This window comes from Brassica oleracea, chromosome C1, assembly GCF_000695525.1.
Source record: "Brassica oleracea var. oleracea cultivar TO1000 chromosome C1, BOL, whole genome shotgun sequence".
In the NCBI taxonomy this organism is placed as follows: domain Eukaryota; kingdom Viridiplantae; phylum Streptophyta; class Magnoliopsida; order Brassicales; family Brassicaceae; genus Brassica; species Brassica oleracea.
In genome coordinates this window covers 8,359,195-8,378,378 of record NC_027748.1, presented here as the reverse complement: position 1 = coordinate 8,378,378, position 19,184 = coordinate 8,359,195, and the positions used below count along the sequence as shown (strand labels likewise).

Genomic DNA, 19,184 nt, shown 5'->3' with positions numbered 1-19,184 from the left:
TTATTCATTTATAAGAAAGTTGATATACTTGTCTCTAAGAAATTAATGATATATTTATCTCTAAATATAGAAAATAGCATTTTCCTATAAATAAAAATATAGTATTTATCTGTTATAGAAGGACACATTAATTTTTTTAAACAGAGATGAATTAAAAACGGTTTGTCAGTATCATTTGGTTTAGTCGTTCTGGTTTATAAAGTTGTATAGACGAATCAGGATCATTTTTACTGAAGTGAACCGAATATATATGAATTAAGCAAAACAAGTTTTGGTTGTTTGATCATAATATGATAATTTCACTTAAAAAGCAGTATGTTCGGGAACGCGCTAGGCGCTAGTCGGGCGATCGGGTTTGACCTAGTTCCTAAAGAGAAAATCGGGGATTAATCGAAAATTATGCGGGGCAGAATTTTTAGATGGTTTACTATGCTATAAAATATGTTAATCTTTAATTGTGTATAACATTGATACATTTTCATATTTAAGATTGTATAAAACACACAAATAGAATATATAAACTTAATATAGTATAATTTTCATCAAAATTATGAATATAAATGATATTTATAAAATTTTAGATCAAATAAACAAATAAAAATATTATTAAAAAAAAAAAAAAGATTAGGCGACCGCTTAGGCGGCTAGGCAGTCTAAGCGGAAAAAAAAACGGATATCCAAATTTTTAAACCGATTTGGCACAGGGAGTAAAACCAAACTAATGAACCGAACCAAACCAAATTAAAATGGAAACTGAAATATTCAAAAACCAGATTAATTGTAGAATATATCTGGCCAAAATTGAGACATCTTTGTGATTAAATTCACTCTATATATCTGATATTTACCAAACAAAAAGAAAACAATTAAAATAGAACAAAAACGAAGGTGAAAGAGCTAAATAAAAAAGGAAGGGGGAAGAGAGAGTGGTGACCAGGTCGTAGTTTGTGGTTTCGTTTTGCATTGCACGTTTCGTCCGTCTTCTTCTTCCGTTTCTCCCTACTTTATCTCTCCCTCTCTGAGTCTCTCTTACGTTCTTCTCTTCCCTCACTCCCTTAATAACGTCTCTCGTTTCCCCCTTTTCAACACATCATACCAAAACTCTTCTTCCTCCTCCTCGCTAATTCTCAGGTACTCTCTCTCTCTCATTCCCTGTATCTTCATTTGTTCTCTAATCACTCAATTCTCAACCTGATTTTGAACCACATCACAGAATTGTCATCAAATCTGCTTGAATCGATTGAAATTGAGTTTCTAAAACGTTTTATGGATTCTGGGTTTCTTCTGATCCGTGATTTATGAGATGGGTTTGTTCATTAGACAACGAAACTCGATCAAATTCGATGACTTTTCTCATACCATTTTCTCTGTATTTTGTTTGTTTCCTCTGTTTTTTTGTTCTTCATTTGACAAACATGCTCTGCCTAATCAACATTTAAATTAATAATATAATCAAACTTGAGACTTAATTAATTAATAATAATAATAATAAAGCAAATTGATATTTTTCCTCCACAAATGTATTCAAACTTTTTGTCTGTCGTTTTCTTTGTTTTTGATTCTTCTTCTTAGGTCCCACATTCCAACAAATATTATTTCTTTTTTCCTCTATGATGATTGTGATGTATTTGCTTTCTTTTGACTTGTCTTCATCTGTTTATAAAGGAGAAAACTTTTTTTCTTTAAACTACAAAGAGAGCTTCCTTCATGTTTGCCGACTCAATACCAAAAGACCATAAGAATTTTTAGTTGGGTTTATATTAACTTTCAGATTCTTGTGAATCTCCAAATGCTAAGTTTCTCTAGAGCCAGAAGTCAAGGAAGAAACACAAGACCTCTTACAGGAGGTTAGTCTAGAATCACATATTTTGACATTACAGACCAGTCATAATTACAATCTTTTTAATTAAATGTTGAACATTCAGGAATGGATTATTTGGAACCCAAAAGAAAGACCAATGTCATGGGCAGGGTTATCCTGGTCGTTTCTCTTACAGCTTTATGCATTGTTATGCTCAAGCACGCTCCCAGTTTCACATCCCCAACCGCGGTAACTCCACTATCCTACGTGCTAGAATCTATTGTCTGTCACTCTTTTCTTTATGTCTGAAACAAACATGTCTCCTGAGAGTCTGTTTCTTAAAATGGTTCTTTTAGATTATATGTTTTCTTTTGTAAACTCAACTTTTAAAGGTCTTTGCTGTAATTTGTTGTTCTTTACAGTTCTCTCGCAGCGAGGAAGGAGTGACTCATGTGTTAGTCACTGGTGGCGCTGGATATATCGGATCACATGCTGCTTTGAGGCTGCTCAAGGATTCATACCGTGTTACCATTGTGGTAAAGTTTCTTTCTTCAACTGGGAAGTAGTTAAACTGCAATGTTTTGGTTTGTTAAACTTACATCTCTGTCTCACAAACAGGACAATCTCTCTCGCGGGAATCTTGGCGCTGTCAAGGTTTTACAGGGTTTGTTCCCAGAACCCGGGAGGCTTCAATTCATCTATGCTGACTTAGGAGATGCCAAAGCTGTAAATCCTTCATATCTCTAAAATTCTTTTGAGTATTTTCCTGGTCTTGTTTTCTTATCTGAGCAAATCTTCAGGTAGAAAAAATCTTCTCAGAGAACGCATTTGATGCTGTTATGCATTTTGCCGCTGTAGCATATGTTGGAGAGAGCACCCTGGATCCTCTAAAGTACAATCTCTATCCCTTTTGTTCATAACATCTCTGTAAGATTGAATTCTTGTGGCTAATCACTCAAGTAATGTTCGTAATTTAGGTATTACCACAACATTACATCAAACACATTAGTAGTTCTTGAAGCAGTGGCTAGACACAAAGTGAAGAAGCTGATATATTCAAGCACGTGTGCCACTTATGGAGAGCCTGAGAAAATGCCCATTGTTGAAGTTACTCCACAGGTACTCTCAAACAGTTCAAGAATGACCCTTTTTCGCATGATCAAATGTCTCATGAGATTTTGGCAATTATCGATTTCCCAGCTCCCTATTAACCCTTATGGAAAAGCTAAGAAGATGGCTGAAGATATGATTCTTGATTTCTCTAAAAACTCTGACATGGCCGTCATGATCCTAAGGTTCAGTGTTCTTTTTTTTTTTTTCTGAAGCTTTTTAAAGACTCTGTTCCTGATCAATCTTTATGACTTTTCACAGATACTTTAACGTGATCGGTTCAGACCCAGAAGGTAGACTAGGAGAAGCTCCAAAGCCTGAGCTACGTGAACACGGACGGATCTCAGGTGCTTGTTTCGATGCAGCTCGCGGTGTGATCCCAGGCCTTCAGGTCAAAGGAACAGACTATAAAACAGGAGATGGAACCTGTGTTCGTGACTACATTGACGTTACTGACCTGGTCGATGCTCACGTGAAGGCTCTGGAGAAAGCTAAGCCTAAGAATGTGGGAATCTACAATGTGGGTACGGGAAAAGGAAGATCCGTCAAGGAGTTTGTGGAGGCTTGTAAGAAAGCTACAGGAGTAGATATCAAAGTAGATTTCTTGCCTCGACGACCTGGAGATTACGCAGAGGTGTACAGTGATCCAGCAAAGATTCTGAGAGATCTGAACTGGTCTGCTCGTTTTACTAATCTTCAACAAAGTCTTGAGGTTGCTTGGAAGTGGCAGAAGACTCATCCTCATGGATATGCTTCTTCTTAAACACCAAAAAACAAAAAAGAGAGTTCTATTTTTTTTTATATATGGGAGAGATTAGCTTATAGAAAGGGGTTGATTTATTACATACTTACAGTTCAATAATCAAATACTTGTGGTTTCTTGATACAGATACTAGGGTCGGTGTCCGCGATGTTTAATAAAAGTCTGATCAATTAAAATTGGTAGTTTTGAAGTTTCCAAAAGAGCAAGTTAATTTTTGTATTTTTTTATAATGGGAAGACGTTAGAAGCGCTGATAATTATCTTTTATAAAAACATAGTAAGTTTGAGTAAATAATTTTGTTGAGGACTGGTGGCGTTTGCTATGAGGCTTAGGATAGCAGTTTATTCCTCTTTTGAAAACGTTGAATGATATCAATTTCGTTGTTAAAGTAGAAGCGCGTTCCAGGTGTTGCTGTGAGGGATAGTTTACCTGAAAAAGTCAAATATTTGTTAGCATTTAGTTTTTTGTAAAGTTTATGTTTAGTTTATTACCTTCATGTATATGTGGAATGATACTTGTGATGTTTAATTCAACACTATGACTTTCCTTGTTTTAATATATGTTTTAAACAGGGAAAGCTTCTGATGAAAATAATTATAATTATGAACTTTTATATTAGTTTCATAAGAGTTTTGATTCGTGTATTAAATTAATATAATAATACACAAATATATTAAATAATTGTTATCCACATAGAACCTGATACTAAAAAGTATTTTCCTTTTTTTTGTATGTTTTAAAATCATATTTATAAACAAATAACATTTAATAAGATGTAAAATAATTCACTCATGTGAATTTTCATTAAAAAAATATAAAGTAAGTGAAAACATTTTATTCACATTTCGATAGTAAGAATGTTTCTTGATTCTAAAATTATAATAGTTAAGGTACAGTATATCATTTCTGGTGTTTTGGGCTTTTTCTTATTAGTGGGGTTTTTGGAAAGTAATTTTTAACTTTTTATATTTTTCGAAAACTAATATATTTGGTTGTATGGTATTAAAAAATAATATGACAAATCAAATTTAATAAGATGTAAATAATTATATTTATGAACTTTTAGTTTTGTTTAATTTGAGTTTTGGAGTCCCGTATTAAACTAATATAATAATACTAATAATGTTTTTGATTCAAACAATAATTTGGAAATTCAAAATACCTCCTAGAAGCGGAGGATCTTTGGAGGTTGGTTTCACCATGGTCTTTATGGACAGCCGTTCCTTAAACAATCAAATAAACGGAAAAGAGAAATAAGTAAGATATGATGACCCAAACTGGGATAAATAAAGTTAGTTAACCGGGACTGGGTAAGAGGGATGATAGTGCTGCAACCATGTGAAGCTAATTCGCTTCTGCGACGAAGGGTATAGCCGGGTGATGGGATACGATTTCTTACCTGATGGGGCGGTAGGTGTTTTCCTCTTCAGGCTTCGAAGACGTAGTTGGGAAGATAGAAGGAGAATCTCGGTGGAGGCAGTGGGTGTTTGATATGGTAGAGACGTATTGAGGTTAAAGTTAGAAGCAGAATATCTGTTCAAAACGTTATGGTTTTGTTTCCATATCTTTAGTTATTTGGATTAATGGTAAAGATATTTTTTTCAATTATGGCATGAGTTATGGAAATTTTCTTTATGGTAGAAGAATATTATTATGTCGTCTTTTATGGTTGCAAATATGTGAGAATCTGAACTGATCTTCTCGCTAGACTTAAAGATTCGATGCATGCAATGTTTTACTATAATGTGATTTATAAAGTACGTAGTCCTTATTGACTGCATGTTTTTTGTTTTTTTAAACTGTTTTAGTCTAATAATGAACACTCGTCAGTGGCTGAAGTACCACCACCACTGCTCGTAGCTACATCTGAGATTTCCACTTCAGTTCCTGCTGGTGTGTTGAGTGGGGGGTTCTTTGGGGGCAAAACTGCTGATGAGACAATTTTGGTTGCAGTCAAGGATAGGCGTGTAGATGTGAAATTGTAGGGCGACATCTTGATCCTGAATTTCTTAGTCTGTCCTATTGCATCGATAAAACACTGTGGCAATGAAACCTCAAGCTCAGCCCCATCTCCCCCATTTTCCTATTATAACAGAATCATTTATCAAATTGGTAGCACTTTATGATGAAAATAAGTGTCAAGTTTATCAAAATTATTACCTCAGCATATGTGTCGATCAACTCTGTTGCTTTTCTGCCAGTGAGCTCTTTCCCAGCATCTCCAAGAATGATGAACGTGCACTGCTCCTCATTATCATAGACAGACATCTCCACCCGGTAGCTGTTTCAAAGGCAAGTGATTAATACATTGTAGGATGAAACATGTTAGAATGGAGAATCTTACTTGGCTACTGCAGTAGCATTTTCATTGCCGCATTTTGGACAAAGCAGTGTTGTCGGCCCGCGGTTTAGCTTCGTCTGGCAATCCTTGCAAGCAATGTAATACCACTCAGTGCCATGCTTGACATCATCAATTGTGGCAATGCAGTCAAAGTAGGCAACCTGAAATCACATACCAAAGGTTATCAGCAACTTAATTCAGAAAATGTTTGATTTTAATAACCAAATGGGGATTACCTTAGCAGGCTCACGCTTGATGAAGGCAGCAATCTCACTTATTGTGAGTGTTTCAGCTTTAACCACCTCAACAGGATTGACTGAAGAAGTTGCACCAGGGTTCAAGGTCAACCTTGCCAAAAAAATTAACAACAGGCGATCATCAAGGTTCTTAAAAGTGGTCAAGTAAAATATATCTGAACAATAACCGAGTGTAACTGAGTGCGAGTGATTAGTGGTAGGGTTATGTAAAATACTAACCATGTCAAGTATTCCTTGGTGGGGTCAACCTCTTCGTCCAAAAACACTCTTGATGAAGACATTGAACTTAGGCATAATTTCCCTGACAATACAGAAGCAGTTAGTGATAGGGTTATGTAATTGAATTTGAGTGATTAGGAAGTCTTATATGGAGTGTGAGATATTACCACCGAGTCTCTTAGGATTGACCGTTGTAACCAATATAACCGTTGGAGTGTCTGCACAGGCGTCAAACTTCACGCGGAAATTCTCTGCAGCCTCGTCCCATAGGTATACGTTAATCACTGGACCACTGCAAAGTAAAAAAAAAATAGATGTTTCAGTAAGGATCATAAATTTAAAAACAATGGCTGAATTATAATAGCTTACTCTTTAAGTTGCAAATGAATCATCACTTTCCGAGAAGCTAAGTCATCCTTGGTGCACAAAACCGGACACTGATGGAGAGGATGCCCATCAACCAGCTTAAGGTGGCCGACAACATCTACAACACAAAGTTACACGGATTGTTACTCAGACGGCTACAAACAATCAACTAGGAAGCTGTATTGGTCTAAACTTGGTAAGAAAACAACTAAACCCTTACCGTGAAGATCTCCTCTGAGATCACAGTTGGCTTCAAAATCTGCAAAGGAATGGATTCTGAAGCGCTCTGTCAAAATGGCTTCAATGTCTTCTTCCACCTTCCTCAGCTCAGAGGCGTGTGAGATGCAAATTACCAGCCTCTGGTCAGCAACATGGTACATCACCTTGGTGTTCGATGCATAGTAGTTGGTCAGTGTGTAGATCATCCCACGCTTGAGCTCTTTCTCGTATTGGTTGCGACGGTTCAGACCGATGAACCCCTGAGCCACAGTACCCTATATAACAGAGAGACATTATTGGGTCAGTCGAATATCTAAAAGTAGAGTGTGTTATTTGAACAATATATAAAACTAAAACCGTTCAAATAGATAGATGCAAGGCAACAAAAACAATCTTTCCACTTCTCGTATTACTCAGAGCCATGTTTTATAGCAGTTTAAGTTCTGATAAAGACACGTTCATTTAATAGGTACATGATAATGAAACATGAAGACAAATCAAATATACGCTAATATCATTTGAACATGAAGACAAATCAAAAATACACTAATATGATGTGAAACCAAACAATCAAGTTTTTTTAAAACATACGCCTTTATAATTTCATCTCAAACCAATCAGTCACGTTTGTTTTCAAGATACGCCTAATAAGACAGGAACCAATCAATGAAGTTTTTTATCAACAGACGCAAACGAAATGCATAATAAGACAGGACCCAACCATAAGTTTTTTTATCAACAGACGCTTATATAATTTCATCTCTAACCAATCAATTTAGCTTTTATGAAGATATGCCTATATAATTTCATCTCAACACAATGTTCAATTTTTTTTTGAAAAACGCTTAAACAATTTACTGTTCGTGTATTCCAGAAGCTTAAACGACATGCATAAGGAAACATGAAGATATACCTCCGAATCAATCATAAGCATCTCGATCCCAAGAAGGATGTCGGGTCCTCCTTTGACATTCTTGCGAGCTTCCCAGAAATGAAGAAGCCTAAACTGCAAGGTCGAATCACCGGGTCCTGGTGAAACATGTCGAAAGAGGAGAGGAGAAGAAGCTTCGCCGGAAAGATTTGCAGTGTTTTTCGCCATGATAAGACTCTGAATTTTACGATCTGTGGTAAGAGTGAGAAGAATATATATAGGGATCTAGATATCAGCGAGCCGGAGAGGGGAAGTGGAGGGTCCATAGGGATCTTGAATGGGGGATTTATGAGAGCACATTGAAGTGCTAGCGCTCTCATCAGAGGCGTTATGCGGGAGGAGGTAGGGGAGAGGAAGAGAATCGACGAAGGAATGAGGAGGTGATAAGGTTGGATGTTGAAGGAGAGAGATGTGTAGAACAGAATGAGACGGCGCTTAGGGTTAGGAACAGAATGAACACGGGAATATGCTCGGGCTTCGAGATGGGCCAAACTGGATTCGTATAATTTTTTTAAAAAAAATTTCAAGCCCAATCCGGCAGTGACGTGGCAATTTGATTGGCCTGATTATTTTGAGCATGTGGATAGCTTTAGGAAGCTTAAAAATAGCCGCTTTTATATAGTGGGATGTAAGAGTTAATCAGTGACTTTGATAGTTGATGAAATAAATATTGTTTTATTGGGGTTTATTGTTTTGTGTATTTTTATAGATTTTGAAATTCGTATTATACAGTGTTTTTCATTTTATGATTTTAAAATTTATGTTGAAATCATGTGTTATTAACTCTGTAAGTTATGAATCATAATTAAGATAATGTTTTATTCCGTTACAAGAATTTAATAATGGATTAGTTTTCAAAATGAATTATGTTGAATTGAAAATTTCTTTGTTAGAATTACAAAGACAAATCTGAAACACTTATAGATTTAAATTAATAATAAAAATTCACTTGTTAGCTTTCAAAATTATTATATTTTAATATATTAGATTAGATAATTTTACTATGATTAAATCATATGTTATCCAGTTATAAAAATTTAATAATTGATTAGTTTTCAAAATGAATTTAAGTATATTTAAAAATTTCTGTGTTAAAATTTCTGAAAATTTTAGTTTTTAAAATAATTAATTAAATTCATTTGTTGGATTTGAAATTATTATATTTTAACAAAAGAGTGCTCATATTTTATTCCAAATTATATTTTAATCTCAGATTCATTATAAAAAGTATTTTTAATATATAAACTAGATTTTAATCCGCGCTCAAGCGCGGGCCTGTTTTCGAAATTAAATAAATTTTTAAATAAAATTTTATATAAGATAGTGTATAGGTTTGACATATTTATCCAGAACCGCGAGCCGAATTATATCAAACTGAAAAAACCGAAAACAAAATTACTGAATTTTTTAAATAACTAAGCAGATCATATATCTTTGGAACTGAAAAGTTAAAACTGAATCGAGAACCAAATTAGTGCATGCATTTTTAAAATAAAAATTATGTACTTATATTAATTATATTTAATTTCTAAACAACCAAATATCTTAAAATACTATTTATAGACCGAATTACCCGAAAACTAAATTACTCAAATATTTTTTATTCAAAATATTAAAAGTATTCAAATTATTCAATATTTTTTTATCCAAAAACCCGAATTACCTGATATTTAAACTGAAAATGCCAAATTATATGATATTTTTTTTATCTATAAATCCATAATTACACAGGGAACCAGAATCCAATCGAAACTAAATTGGACCCAATCTTTTACATATTACTTGGTTCCTAGCTTTGCTACTGAACCGAATCAAAAGCTAAAATAACCCAACTGAAATAAAACTAAACTTTGTAAATACATGAACGGTTCCTAAATTCTAAAACCAAAACACCAAAACCAAAATACTCAACCCAAAACTGAATGATCAGGACTAATAATGCATCTACATATAAATTGTGTAAAGAAAGCATTATAATTTTACAAGTTGTGTAACTCCTTTTAGTGAATAAATATTTGGTTTATAGACGAATTACGATATAAGCAGTGTTTTTATATCTAATCCGGACCGGCAGTCAAACCAATAAAATCGGTGACTATATACAATCAAGATTGGTTTGCGTTCTTCATTTAGTATTCTATTTGAGGCTATACCAACTGATATGTTTCTACAAAATTCGGATTTAATAAAAATCTATTAATTCGAAATATGGTAAACTTCAAAAACCCGCCATTAACATGTGAACCGGCACCTATTAACACATGAAAAATCCAGAAAAATCTTATGATATATATTTTTAATTGATTAAACTTCTACTACACTTTATAATAGTACATAAAAATGAATAAATTATTTAATTTGTCATATTAAGTAAATTAATTGTATCAATGTTAAGCATTTTAATTTATAGGTATTTAAACCATTAATAAGAATTAGAAAATAAAATATTGTATGCGGTATTTAAGCCATTAATTTTTTTGACATACAATAGGTAATGTAATTATGTATGACATTCAAAATTGTATCCTTTTTGCATTGTATCATGTTAAATTTTCTTTCTTTTTTTCTTTAACCTGTTTTGTATAGGTAATCTGAGAAAAAAAGAAATAAGAAGTAATTAGTATTAAAAAAATAAAAATAAAAGAAATCAACGTTGTTGTATGACTTTTCAACGTTGATTAGTAATAACTTATTACTTAAGAGTAGTGATCGGTTAAAAAGTAAAACCAAATGAATTTTATGTAAGTGTCCCACAATTATGTTGCTATAATAAAGGCAGACTAGATTGTGACACGCCGTTAAATATATTTTTGTTTTATTTTTGTTTTATTTTTTCTATTTGTATTTTTTTGTAATCATATTATTTAATATTAATTTAATATAATTTAATATTCACTAACTTTAAGTTAAATCACATGTAAATGAGTTAATATGGTCTTCACTAACTTTAAGTTAAATCACATGTAAATGAGTTAATATGGTCTTCACTAACTTTAAGTTAAATCACATGTAAATGAGTTAATATGGTCTTCACTAACTTTAAGTTAAATCACATGTAAATGAGTTAATATGGTCTTCACTAACTTTAAGTTAAATCACATGTAAATGAGTTAATATGGTCTTCACTAACTTTAAGTTAAATCACATGTAAATGAGTTAATATGGTCTTCACTAACTTTAAGTTAAATCACATGTAAATGAGTTAATATGGCATTCTTGTAATTTTTTTCCATCTTCTCCAAGAATATTTTAGAATTCTCTGCAACATTTCAATGGCCACCATACTTTCATAACTGATCAATTTATACGTTTTTCTTGTTGGTTATGCCTTAAACTTGTAATGCATTACAAAACATCTGATTTCAACCTTTTAAAACCCAAAATGTTAGTTACTTTGAAGATCCCGATTTTCTTGTCTGATAATGACAAATCAACATAGTGAACGACCATGGAATGTATAATAGCCAGAGAATCGATCACCATGGGCGTGTTCTGATCAGGTCTAAAAGGTATATCATTGAATCGAACTTTGTTGTGAATGAAGAAACATAACTGATTTTGTTATCGACAAAGAACGTGGTTAGTCATTTAATATAAGCAGTTATGAAATAATTAGTTTTTGGGAAAAATAATTGTTGGACCCAACTTTTATCAATGAATCACGCTGCTGTTTTAGTAGAATAGATTATGATATTTAGTTTTATATAAAAGGTTGGGTTAAATGAAAGGGTGAATTTTAAAAATCCTTTTTTTTAATAGTATAGATTAATTATTTAATATTTTGTCTACTGAGCCTAATATGGCAGTATCTTATGTTAAGGGCCCATTATGAATCAAGCCCATAAGCAAGTGAAGAGGTGCATTCAATTATAAACCCTAGAAATTTCGGCATCTCGATAATCTCGATCTGTTCGTCTCCACTCCTCCGGCGTACTAGATTCGTCGTCCGAAAATATCTTCTCAACCGCGCCGCGGGTGTCCACCTTTTTAATCGGCGACAATGTCGATGTCGAAGAGCTCCAAGATGCTCCAGTTCGTAAACTACAGGATGCGAGTAACGATCCAAGACGGAAGGCAGCTCGTGGGGAAGTTCATGGCCTTCGATCGCCACATGAACCTCGTCCTCGGCGACTGCGAGGAGTTCCGCAAGCTCCCTCCGGCGAAAGGGAAGAAGATCAACGAAGAGAGGGAAGATCGCCGTACGCTAGGGTTGGTTCTTCTCAGAGGCGAAGAGGTTATCTCCATGACGGTGGAAGGACCGCCTCCTCCTGAAGAGTCTCGTGCCAAGGCTGGCTCTGCAGTGGCTCTTGCTGGGCCTGGAGTGGGCCGTGCTGCTGGACGTGGAGTGCCTACTGGGCCTCTCGTTCAAGCTCAGCCTGGGCTTGCTGGGCCTGTTCGTGGAGTTGGTGGGCCGTCTCCGGGGATGATGCAGCCTCAGATCTCTCGTCCTCCTGTGATGCGGCCTCCTGGGCAGATGCTCCCGCCTCCTCCGGCTTTTGGTGGTGGTCCTCCTCCGATGGGGAGAGGCGTTCCGCAAGGTCCTCCGCCGAGTTACGGTATGAGGCCGCAGTTTTCTGGACCGCCGCCTCATGGGATGGGAGGACCACCTCCGCCTCCGTATGGGCAGAGACCGATGGGACCTCCGCCTGGTGGGATGATGAGGGGGCCTCCACCACCTCATGGGATGCAGGGACCGCCTGGGCCTCCTCGCCCTGGAATGCAGCCTCCTCCTGGAGGGTTTGCTCCGCCGCGTCCTGGGCCACCGCCGCCTAATCCACATAATCAGCAGCAGTGATTAGGTTTGCCTTTGTCATTGTTAAGTTTGTTTGGTTGGACTTTGTGCTTTTCATGTCTTTAGCTGCAATCTCTGATCTATCTTTAAAGTTTGTAGATTTGTCTTGACGAGTGAGTGTGTCTTTGCCCTATCTTCTTGTGTTTCCGTATTAAACTTTGTTATTCACATCTTATTTGCGCCTGATCTTTATACAATGCTATCCTTTTTAAGTGTGGAACTCTAATCAGAACGACTTTACGATGACTTGATCACATAGTGAATGTCTTTGCCTTTGTATTGAGTTGCGTATCTTCTTGTGTCTTGCTTAAGAAAGATTCCATTAAACCTGGTTATAATCACCTAATTCAATGTGCACATCTAAGTTAGGATTTACACATTGCTAACCCTTGCAAGTTTAATCTGATACTTTCTTGCGCCAATTTATGAAATTTAATCCCTTCCTAGAAACTAATCCGACCAATTTTTAAATGACTAGTTAAAACCTTGTTTTAGGGAGCTGTGGATGTTGTACACATTCAGCTTTTTTGTGGATGAAGAAGAGAACATGTGGTTGCATCAAAAGTGTGGAATATTCATATTTCCTCTGTCAGATTTATTTTGGATATATAAAATCACTATATCTGTTTGGATTTGCAAATCTTGTCACTTCATCCATCATCTTCTCTTCTGATCAAGTTTATTAGCTGATAAATCGACTTCTTCAACTTCCCTCGACCTTTGGGATTGTTCATTGTTGTTTTTTTGGTTCGATGTTTTTTGATTAACATGCCTGATACCACCTATAAGGTCCTTAGCTGCGTTCATAACCTTATTACATCTGCCATGCCAAAGCGGATGGCTTTGTAAAATGTTAATTCTTATTCTGTTTATGATCTGTAGCCCAAATTTCGTCTGCTTAGTGTAATAATTTCTTTTTTTTTTGGACAACGTTTAGGATAATAAATAATTAGACGAATGATTAGGACCGGATAGTGAGTAAAATGCTTCTTCATAATGAAATTCATAATCAGAAAACGAAAGATTATAGATGCAAATTTTAAGTAACATGTTGGGTTTCAAATAGTTGGCTATAATCATATACGTACGTGAATTCGAACTTTTCGGTTTGGTCTGTATTCTAAATCCGACAAGTGGTTCAAAACTTTCGACTGTAGAATGTTCCAATGATTGTACACGACTGTGTTAGCAATGAGTTTTCTTCAGTGAGTATTTATTCATTGCAATGACATTTGTAGAATTAGTCATCTCTTTGTTATAGTTAATTGTACCGTTGAAGGACAAATTAAATAATAAAAAAGAAAAGAAAATGAGGAAAAGTATTGAAAAGTAAAAACCTAACGGTGTGTGTGACCCATTAGCACTCCTAATGATTCTTCTTCACATTTGACCCTCCCACCATTGCTAAATCTCAGCTTTAATGATTTTAAAACATCATACAAATATTAAGAAAGCTGCTACCACTTTAATCATATAGTAATATATAGTCGTTACTTGTTATTGTTTTATTTCTTAATCAGAATGATACTTTATAACGAATTCGAGTTCTATATTCTGTTGAGACTATTTATTTTTCTTTAATGGATCCTAATTAGCTTATTTTATATGTTCATAGTCAAAAAAAATATTGGAGATTTATTATTACATTAGTTTAATTTCAGTGAAATCTGTTATGTTCAATACCTGCTTAAAGTAAAAATAACGAAAAAGGAAGATAGAAGAATCCAAGCCGACAAGTTACAACAGCTAAATTTTGCAAAATTGTGTTTTTTTCAATAACACACTGCTCGTCCTTTCCTTATGGGACCGTGTAATGTGTACTTAAAACGTTCAAAAATACTCGCAGAATCCAAGAGAGAAAAGCTTTCAGATTCTCGTGAGTTTTGGGCTTTTCTTTCTGCTCAAAATATCCAATCTTAGTGTCTATATAAATATATTTGATAAAAAAAAGTGTCTATATAAATCTAATAATAAGCACACTACAGCTTTCACCTTCTCCAACACGGAAAAAAAAAATACTAAAAGGCAAGTCCTTTCTCTGAAACTCCACTTGTCCACCATGTTTGCTTCATGAGCTTTTAATTTGCAGCTTTCTCTCTTTCTTTTCTTACTTAAGCTATTGGTGGGTTTTGTGGTGGTTTTAATCAGTGAAGTGAGAAAAAATAATGAGGAGAGTTCTGATGGTGAATTTTGGAGTTTTTCTTCTCTTCTGTGTTGGTCTTTTGTCGACCACCTTGGGACAAGTTAGTGATGATTCTGATACAAACTCCACTACGGCTGTTTACATTGTTACTCTCAGACAAGCTCCTACTCTTCATCTTTTCCAACAACAAGAAGCAGTGACAACAGTCAGAGAACAAAACCACCAAGGATCCAAACATGGAGACACTTCAACGTTTACTACACCAAAACTCCAACCAAGGTAACTGAATTTTCCTTTAGAATCTTGAAAATTCTGTTAGTTAATGAATTCACTGAGTGAGATTAGCACCTTAAGGTACATGCATTGTATATAATTCTCTTAAACTATCAGCACTAGAAACTGGACTTTTGTGTATAAAGGTTCACTCTTTTGCTGTGTTGAAATCCTATTAGTATTGATTTTGGTTCTCTGGTTATAGGAACATGTCAAAGTCACGTTATTGGAGGTCAAGGAGATCAGCAATTTCTCAAGCTCATGACTCTTTGCTGAGAGGTGCATTGAAGGGAGAGAAGTACATAAAGCTTTATAGCTTCCACTATCTCATCAATGGCTTTGCTGTTTTTGTTAGCTCACAACAGGTATGTTAATTTTGACTCATGCCATATCTATATGAGCTTCTATATACAGTAAAAGAAGTAGACACTGATGCAAAGTTATTTCTCTTCATCTTCTAAAAGGCAGAGAAGCTTTCAAGGAGAAGTGAAGTAGTAAACATAGTGTTGGATTTCTCCGTTAGGACGGCCACAACCTACACACCTCAGTTCATGGGTCTACCAAAAGGTGCATGGGTCAAAGAAGGTGGATATGAAACTGCTGGAGAAGGCATAGTTATTGGGTTTATCGACACTGGCATTGACCCAACTCACCCTAGCTTCAACGGCACTGACACTTCTCAGCGTCAGTATCCCATCCCTAATCACTTTTCAGGTGTTTGTGAAGTCACCCCGGATTTTCCATCCGGATCATGCAATAGGAAGCTTGTTGGAGCTCGCCATTTCGCTCAGTCTGCTATTACTAGAGGGATATTCAACTCATCTGAGGACTTTGCTTCCCCTTTTGACGGTGATGGCCATGGCACGTAAGTATAGTCTTGAATCATTTACCATCTATTTCACATGATGCTGATACTATAGACTTATCTTGATCATATACAGACATACAGCTTCTATTGCAGCGGGTAACCATGGGGTCTCAGCTGTAGTTTCTGGCCATAACTTTGGAAGTGCCAGTGGAATAGCTCCTCGTGCACAGTAAGTCTATATATGCATATTGACCGATGTTCAAGAAATCGCTAGTCGCTAATTAGGCGCTTTATATAGGAGATTATTGTTTAGGCTTCGTTTAAGTCCAATTTGCCGCCTAAACCAATTTTTAGAACACTGGTTTTGACCATCATTTTATTATTCATATTGCATTGAGAGTACTGATTATGTGTGTTTGGTATGTACTAGCATTTCTGTTTACAAGGCATTGTACAAGAGTTTTGGTGGATTTGCTGCAGATGTTGTTGCTGCTATAGACCAGGTAAAACCATTTACCCTTTCTCATTTCACCTGACCATCAGAATTCAGAATGAATGTATCTTTCCATGACACTTTTTAGACGGTTTATGAATTTTCTTAGGCAGCTCAAGATGGAGTTGACATATTAAGTCTATCCATCACACCTAACCGAAGTCCTCCCGGTGTTGCCACCTTCTTCAACCCACTAGATATGGCGATGCTATCCGCTGTTAAGGCAGGTATATTCGTAGTGCAAGCTGCAGGAAACACAGGTCCTTCTCCTAAGAGCATGTCCTCCTTCAGCCCATGGATTTTCACAGTTGGTGCTGCTACTCACGATCGTGTTTACTCTAATTCCATAACCTTAGGCAACAATGTAACCATTCCAGGCGTTGGACTTGCACGTAAGTCTTATTAGAAACCACCATCAGCTAGTTTTGTAAATGGCTTTAGCTTTTTGAATTGCTGTTTTTTGTTTAGTACCTACAGATGAAGGGAAGATGTTCACAATGATCTCTGCTGTTGATGCATTGAAGAACAAAAGCTCTGCTGTAGACAAGGACATGTATGCAAGTGAATGCCAAGACTATGACAGTTTTGATAAGGATCTTATCTGTGGGAAGCTCCTGATATGCAGCTACTCTATCCGTTTTGTCCTTGGGCTTTCCACTATCAAACAAGCTTTAGCTGTTTCCAAGAATCTATCTGCAAAGGGTGTTGTGTTCTACATGGATCCATATGTCCTTGGGTTTCAGATCAATCCTACACCAATGGATATGCCTGGAATTATAATTCCATCTCCTGAAGACTCCAAGGTGAGTGTATAACTTAGAAACATAACCATTTGATGCTTCTGGAATAGAGATATGACAGATATGTTTTTTGTAAGGTTTTACTCAAGTACTATAACTCAACTCTTGAAAGAGATGCAACCACCAAGGAGATTGTTAGATTTAGGGGAGTTGCAGCCATTACAGGTGGACAAAAGGCTAACTTCAGTGACAGAGCTCCCAAGATTATGTACTACTCAGCAAGAGGACCTGATCCACAAGACAGCTTTCTCAACGACGCTGACATTTTGAAACCCAATCTTGTAGCTCCTGGACATTCCATTTGGGGCGCTTGGAGTTCTGCTGCCACAGATTCCACTGAGTTTGAAGGTATATAGATATATCTCCAAAGCATTATGAGACATGAAGTTAATGGTGTTGTGTTCTTTTTGGTAGGAGAGAGTTTTGCGATGATGTCTGGTACTAGCATGGCTGCTCCTCATGTAGCTGGCGTGGCTGCATTGATCAAGCAGAAGTTCAGAAAGTTTAGTCCCTCAGCCATTGCATCTGCACTTTCAACAACTTCTGTTACGTTAGACAATAAAGGAGAGGAGATAATGGCTCAGCGTGCTTATGCTAATCCTGATCAAAGCATGACTCCTGCAACACCGTTTGATATGGGGAACGGCTTTGTGAACGCAACCGCAGCTTTGGATCCTGGCCTAATCTTTGACACTAGTTTTGACGACTATATGTCATTCCTTTGTGGGATCAACGGATCAGCTCCAGCAGTATTCAACTACACAGGCAAGAACTGTCTCCTTAGCAACGCAACGATCAGTGGTTCTGACCTCAATCTACCATCCATCACACTCTCAAGACTTAACAACACGCGGACTGTGCAAAGACTGATGAAAAACATAGCTGGAAACGAGACGTACAGTGTGGGTTTGGTTCCTCCTTTTGGTGTTTTGATGAAGGCGTCTCCTACCCAATTCTCTATAGCCAGTGGAGAGACAAAGGTACTAAGCGTAACCTTCAAGGCAAAGAAGAACAGCTCTATAGCAAGCTTTGGGACAATCAAGCTGTTTGGAGACATGGGACACATTGTTCATATTCCTGTTTCTGTCATAGTGAAAATGGTTTCAAAACAATGAACTTGGTAGATAAGATTTAAAAGTGTATTCATTTGATTAATCCATGTAAAAATAAAATGTCACATAGCATTTATAGTACATGGTACATCTTTTATTTAACATAATAAACTGTCACATAGCATTTTTTTAACATAATAAAATGTCTTCAAGCGTTGCCACCATCTCTGTTTCCGTTGCTTGGAGAAGAAGGCACCTTCTGAGATTCGTCTTCCTCAGCTCCAGTAGCCGGTGTTGTAGTAACAGAAGGGTTTGCTGGCTTGTCCATTGGGAAAGGAACATACTTGTGGAAAGGCCAGCCTTGGAATGGGATTATATGCCTGAAGAAACCGGCTATAGCCGTGTTCGGTGCTGGCTCAGCATCAATCTTGGCCATGGAAGATGATGAATCAGAAACAGGCAGTGCAGGAGGATGAACATGTGTTTTCTGAAGATTCTTCTCTGTTGCAGGTGATGCTGCTACAGCTATTTTGGGGGTGCGAGAGGAGAGAACGAGTGGGGTGGTGAGGAAGGTGAGAAAGATTAAGCAGAGAGAGAGGCTTGAGATTGACATTGTAGCTGTGACTGACTTGTTTTTGTGGTCTTGGAGTTTTTTTTATCAGAGAGGGAAGTCGATTGTGGATAGTGTTTTGGAGTCAAATGGTGTTGTGATTTATAGAGTGGAGAATGAAAGTTAGGGATGAGTTAGGAGATTTCTACTTGCTACCTAAATCTTCAGTCATGCTTTGCTTACTGTCATGAGCTTGATGAAGAATA

General features: G+C 36.2%; 6 protein-coding genes across 7 annotated transcripts; 3 read left to right on the top strand and 3 right to left on the bottom strand.

Annotated features, from left to right (window-relative positions):
• The first annotated feature begins 855 nt into the window (after positions 1–855).
• LOC106309799 (probable UDP-arabinose 4-epimerase 3) lies at positions 856–3,858 on the top strand. Its single transcript, XM_013746967.1, has 9 exons — positions 856–1,131; positions 1,772–1,847; positions 1,926–2,050; positions 2,224–2,337; positions 2,420–2,527; positions 2,602–2,693; positions 2,779–2,920; positions 3,002–3,096; positions 3,173–3,858. The coding sequence occupies exons 2-9, from the start codon at positions 1,790–1,792 to the stop codon at positions 3,672–3,674; spliced, it is 1,236 nt and encodes a 411-aa protein (XP_013602421.1). The 5' UTR covers positions 856–1,131; positions 1,772–1,789; the 3' UTR covers positions 3,675–3,858.
• Positions 3,859–5,478: 1,620 nt separating this feature from the next.
• On the bottom strand, positions 5,479–6,587 carry LOC106330625. Its single transcript, XM_013769066.1, has 5 exons — positions 6,492–6,587; positions 6,252–6,363; positions 6,019–6,176; positions 5,835–5,955; positions 5,479–5,712 (listed from the first exon to the last, which is right to left on the bottom strand). The coding sequence occupies exons 1-5, from the start codon at positions 6,551–6,553 to the stop codon at positions 5,479–5,481; spliced, it is 687 nt and encodes a 228-aa protein (XP_013624520.1). The 5' UTR covers positions 6,554–6,587.
• A 48-nt stretch (positions 6,588–6,635) lies between these two features.
• On the bottom strand, positions 6,636–8,340 carry LOC106330618. Its single transcript, XM_013769059.1, has 4 exons — positions 7,990–8,340; positions 7,078–7,351; positions 6,861–6,975; positions 6,636–6,783 (listed from the first exon to the last, which is right to left on the bottom strand). Exons 1-4 carry the CDS (start codon positions 8,173–8,175, stop codon positions 6,636–6,638), a joined length of 723 nt encoding a protein of 240 aa, XP_013624513.1. The 5' UTR covers positions 8,176–8,340.
• Positions 8,341–11,888: 3,548 nt separating this feature from the next.
• LOC106308303 (small nuclear ribonucleoprotein-associated proteins B and B') lies at positions 11,889–13,671 on the top strand. 2 transcript variants are annotated; one of them, XM_013745459.1, is made up of 2 exons: positions 11,889–12,806; positions 13,295–13,671. In XM_013745459.1, the coding sequence occupies exon 1, from the start codon at positions 12,008–12,010 to the stop codon at positions 12,800–12,802; it is 795 nt and encodes a 264-aa protein (XP_013600913.1). In that variant the 5' UTR covers positions 11,889–12,007; the 3' UTR covers positions 12,803–12,806; positions 13,295–13,671. The 2 variants fall into 2 exon arrangements, with proteins under 2 accessions (XP_013600913.1, XP_013600919.1); XM_013745465.1 differs by having other exon boundaries at positions 13,278–13,671.
• A 1,088-nt stretch (positions 13,672–14,759) lies between these two features.
• On the top strand, positions 14,760–18,535 carry LOC106308287 (subtilisin-like protease SBT2.5). The gene is made up of 9 exons (XM_013745440.1): positions 14,760–15,221; positions 15,421–15,580; positions 15,680–16,080; positions 16,157–16,252; positions 16,454–16,526; positions 16,626–16,908; positions 16,985–17,319; positions 17,394–17,664; positions 17,731–18,535. Exons 1-9 carry the CDS (start codon positions 14,965–14,967, stop codon positions 18,429–18,431), a joined length of 2,577 nt encoding a protein of 858 aa, XP_013600894.1. The 5' UTR covers positions 14,760–14,964; the 3' UTR covers positions 18,432–18,535.
• On the bottom strand, positions 18,444–19,088 carry LOC106308296. The gene has a single exon (XM_013745449.1). It carries the CDS (start codon positions 18,979–18,981, stop codon positions 18,577–18,579), a length of 405 nt encoding a protein of 134 aa, XP_013600903.1. The 5' UTR covers positions 18,982–19,088; the 3' UTR covers positions 18,444–18,576.
• Positions 19,089–19,184: the final 96 nt, after the last annotated feature.

Excerpts from the sequence above, each read along its gene's own strand:
- LOC106309799 (XM_013746967.1), top strand. The coding sequence starts at position 1,790 with ATGCTAAGTTTCTCTAGAGCCAGAAGTCAAGGAAGAAACACAAGACCT. Across the intron at positions 2,338-2,419 it reads CATACCGTGTTACCATTGTG|GACAATCTCTCTCGCGGGAA; the intron begins GTAAAGTTTCTT and ends TCTCACAAACAG. Across the intron at positions 2,528-2,601 it reads ACTTAGGAGATGCCAAAGCT|GTAGAAAAAATCTTCTCAGA; the intron begins GTAAATCCTTCA and ends GCAAATCTTCAG.
- LOC106330625 (XM_013769066.1), bottom strand. The coding sequence starts at position 6,553 with ATGTCTTCATCAAGAGTGTTTTTGGACGAAGAGGTTGACCCCACCAAG. Across the intron at positions 6,177-6,251 it reads TCAAGCGTGAGCCTGCTAAG|GTTGCCTACTTTGACTGCAT; the intron begins GTAATCCCCATT and ends ATGTGATTTCAG. Across the intron at positions 5,956-6,018 it reads AATGCTACTGCAGTAGCCAA|CTACCGGGTGGAGATGTCTG; the intron begins GTAAGATTCTCC and ends CCTTTGAAACAG.
- LOC106330618 (XM_013769059.1), bottom strand. The coding sequence starts at position 8,175 with ATGGCGAAAAACACTGCAAATCTTTCCGGCGAAGCTTCTTCTCCTCTC. Across the intron at positions 6,976-7,077 it reads TCTCAGAGGAGATCTTCACG|ATGTTGTCGGCCACCTTAAG; the intron begins GTAAGGGTTTAG and ends TTTGTGTTGTAG. Across the intron at positions 6,784-6,860 it reads ATTCATTTGCAACTTAAAGA|TGGTCCAGTGATTAACGTAT; the intron begins GTAAGCTATTAT and ends TTTACTTTGCAG.
- LOC106308303 (XM_013745459.1), top strand. The coding sequence starts at position 12,008 with ATGTCGATGTCGAAGAGCTCCAAGATGCTCCAGTTCGTAAACTACAGG.
- LOC106308287 (XM_013745440.1), top strand. The coding sequence starts at position 14,965 with ATGAGGAGAGTTCTGATGGTGAATTTTGGAGTTTTTCTTCTCTTCTGT. Across the intron at positions 16,527-16,625 it reads TTGTTGCTGCTATAGACCAG|GCAGCTCAAGATGGAGTTGA; the intron begins GTAAAACCATTT and ends GAATTTTCTTAG. Across the intron at positions 17,665-17,730 it reads AGATTCCACTGAGTTTGAAG|GAGAGAGTTTTGCGATGATG; the intron begins GTATATAGATAT and ends TCTTTTTGGTAG.
- LOC106308296 (XM_013745449.1), bottom strand. The coding sequence starts at position 18,981 with ATGTCAATCTCAAGCCTCTCTCTCTGCTTAATCTTTCTCACCTTCCTC.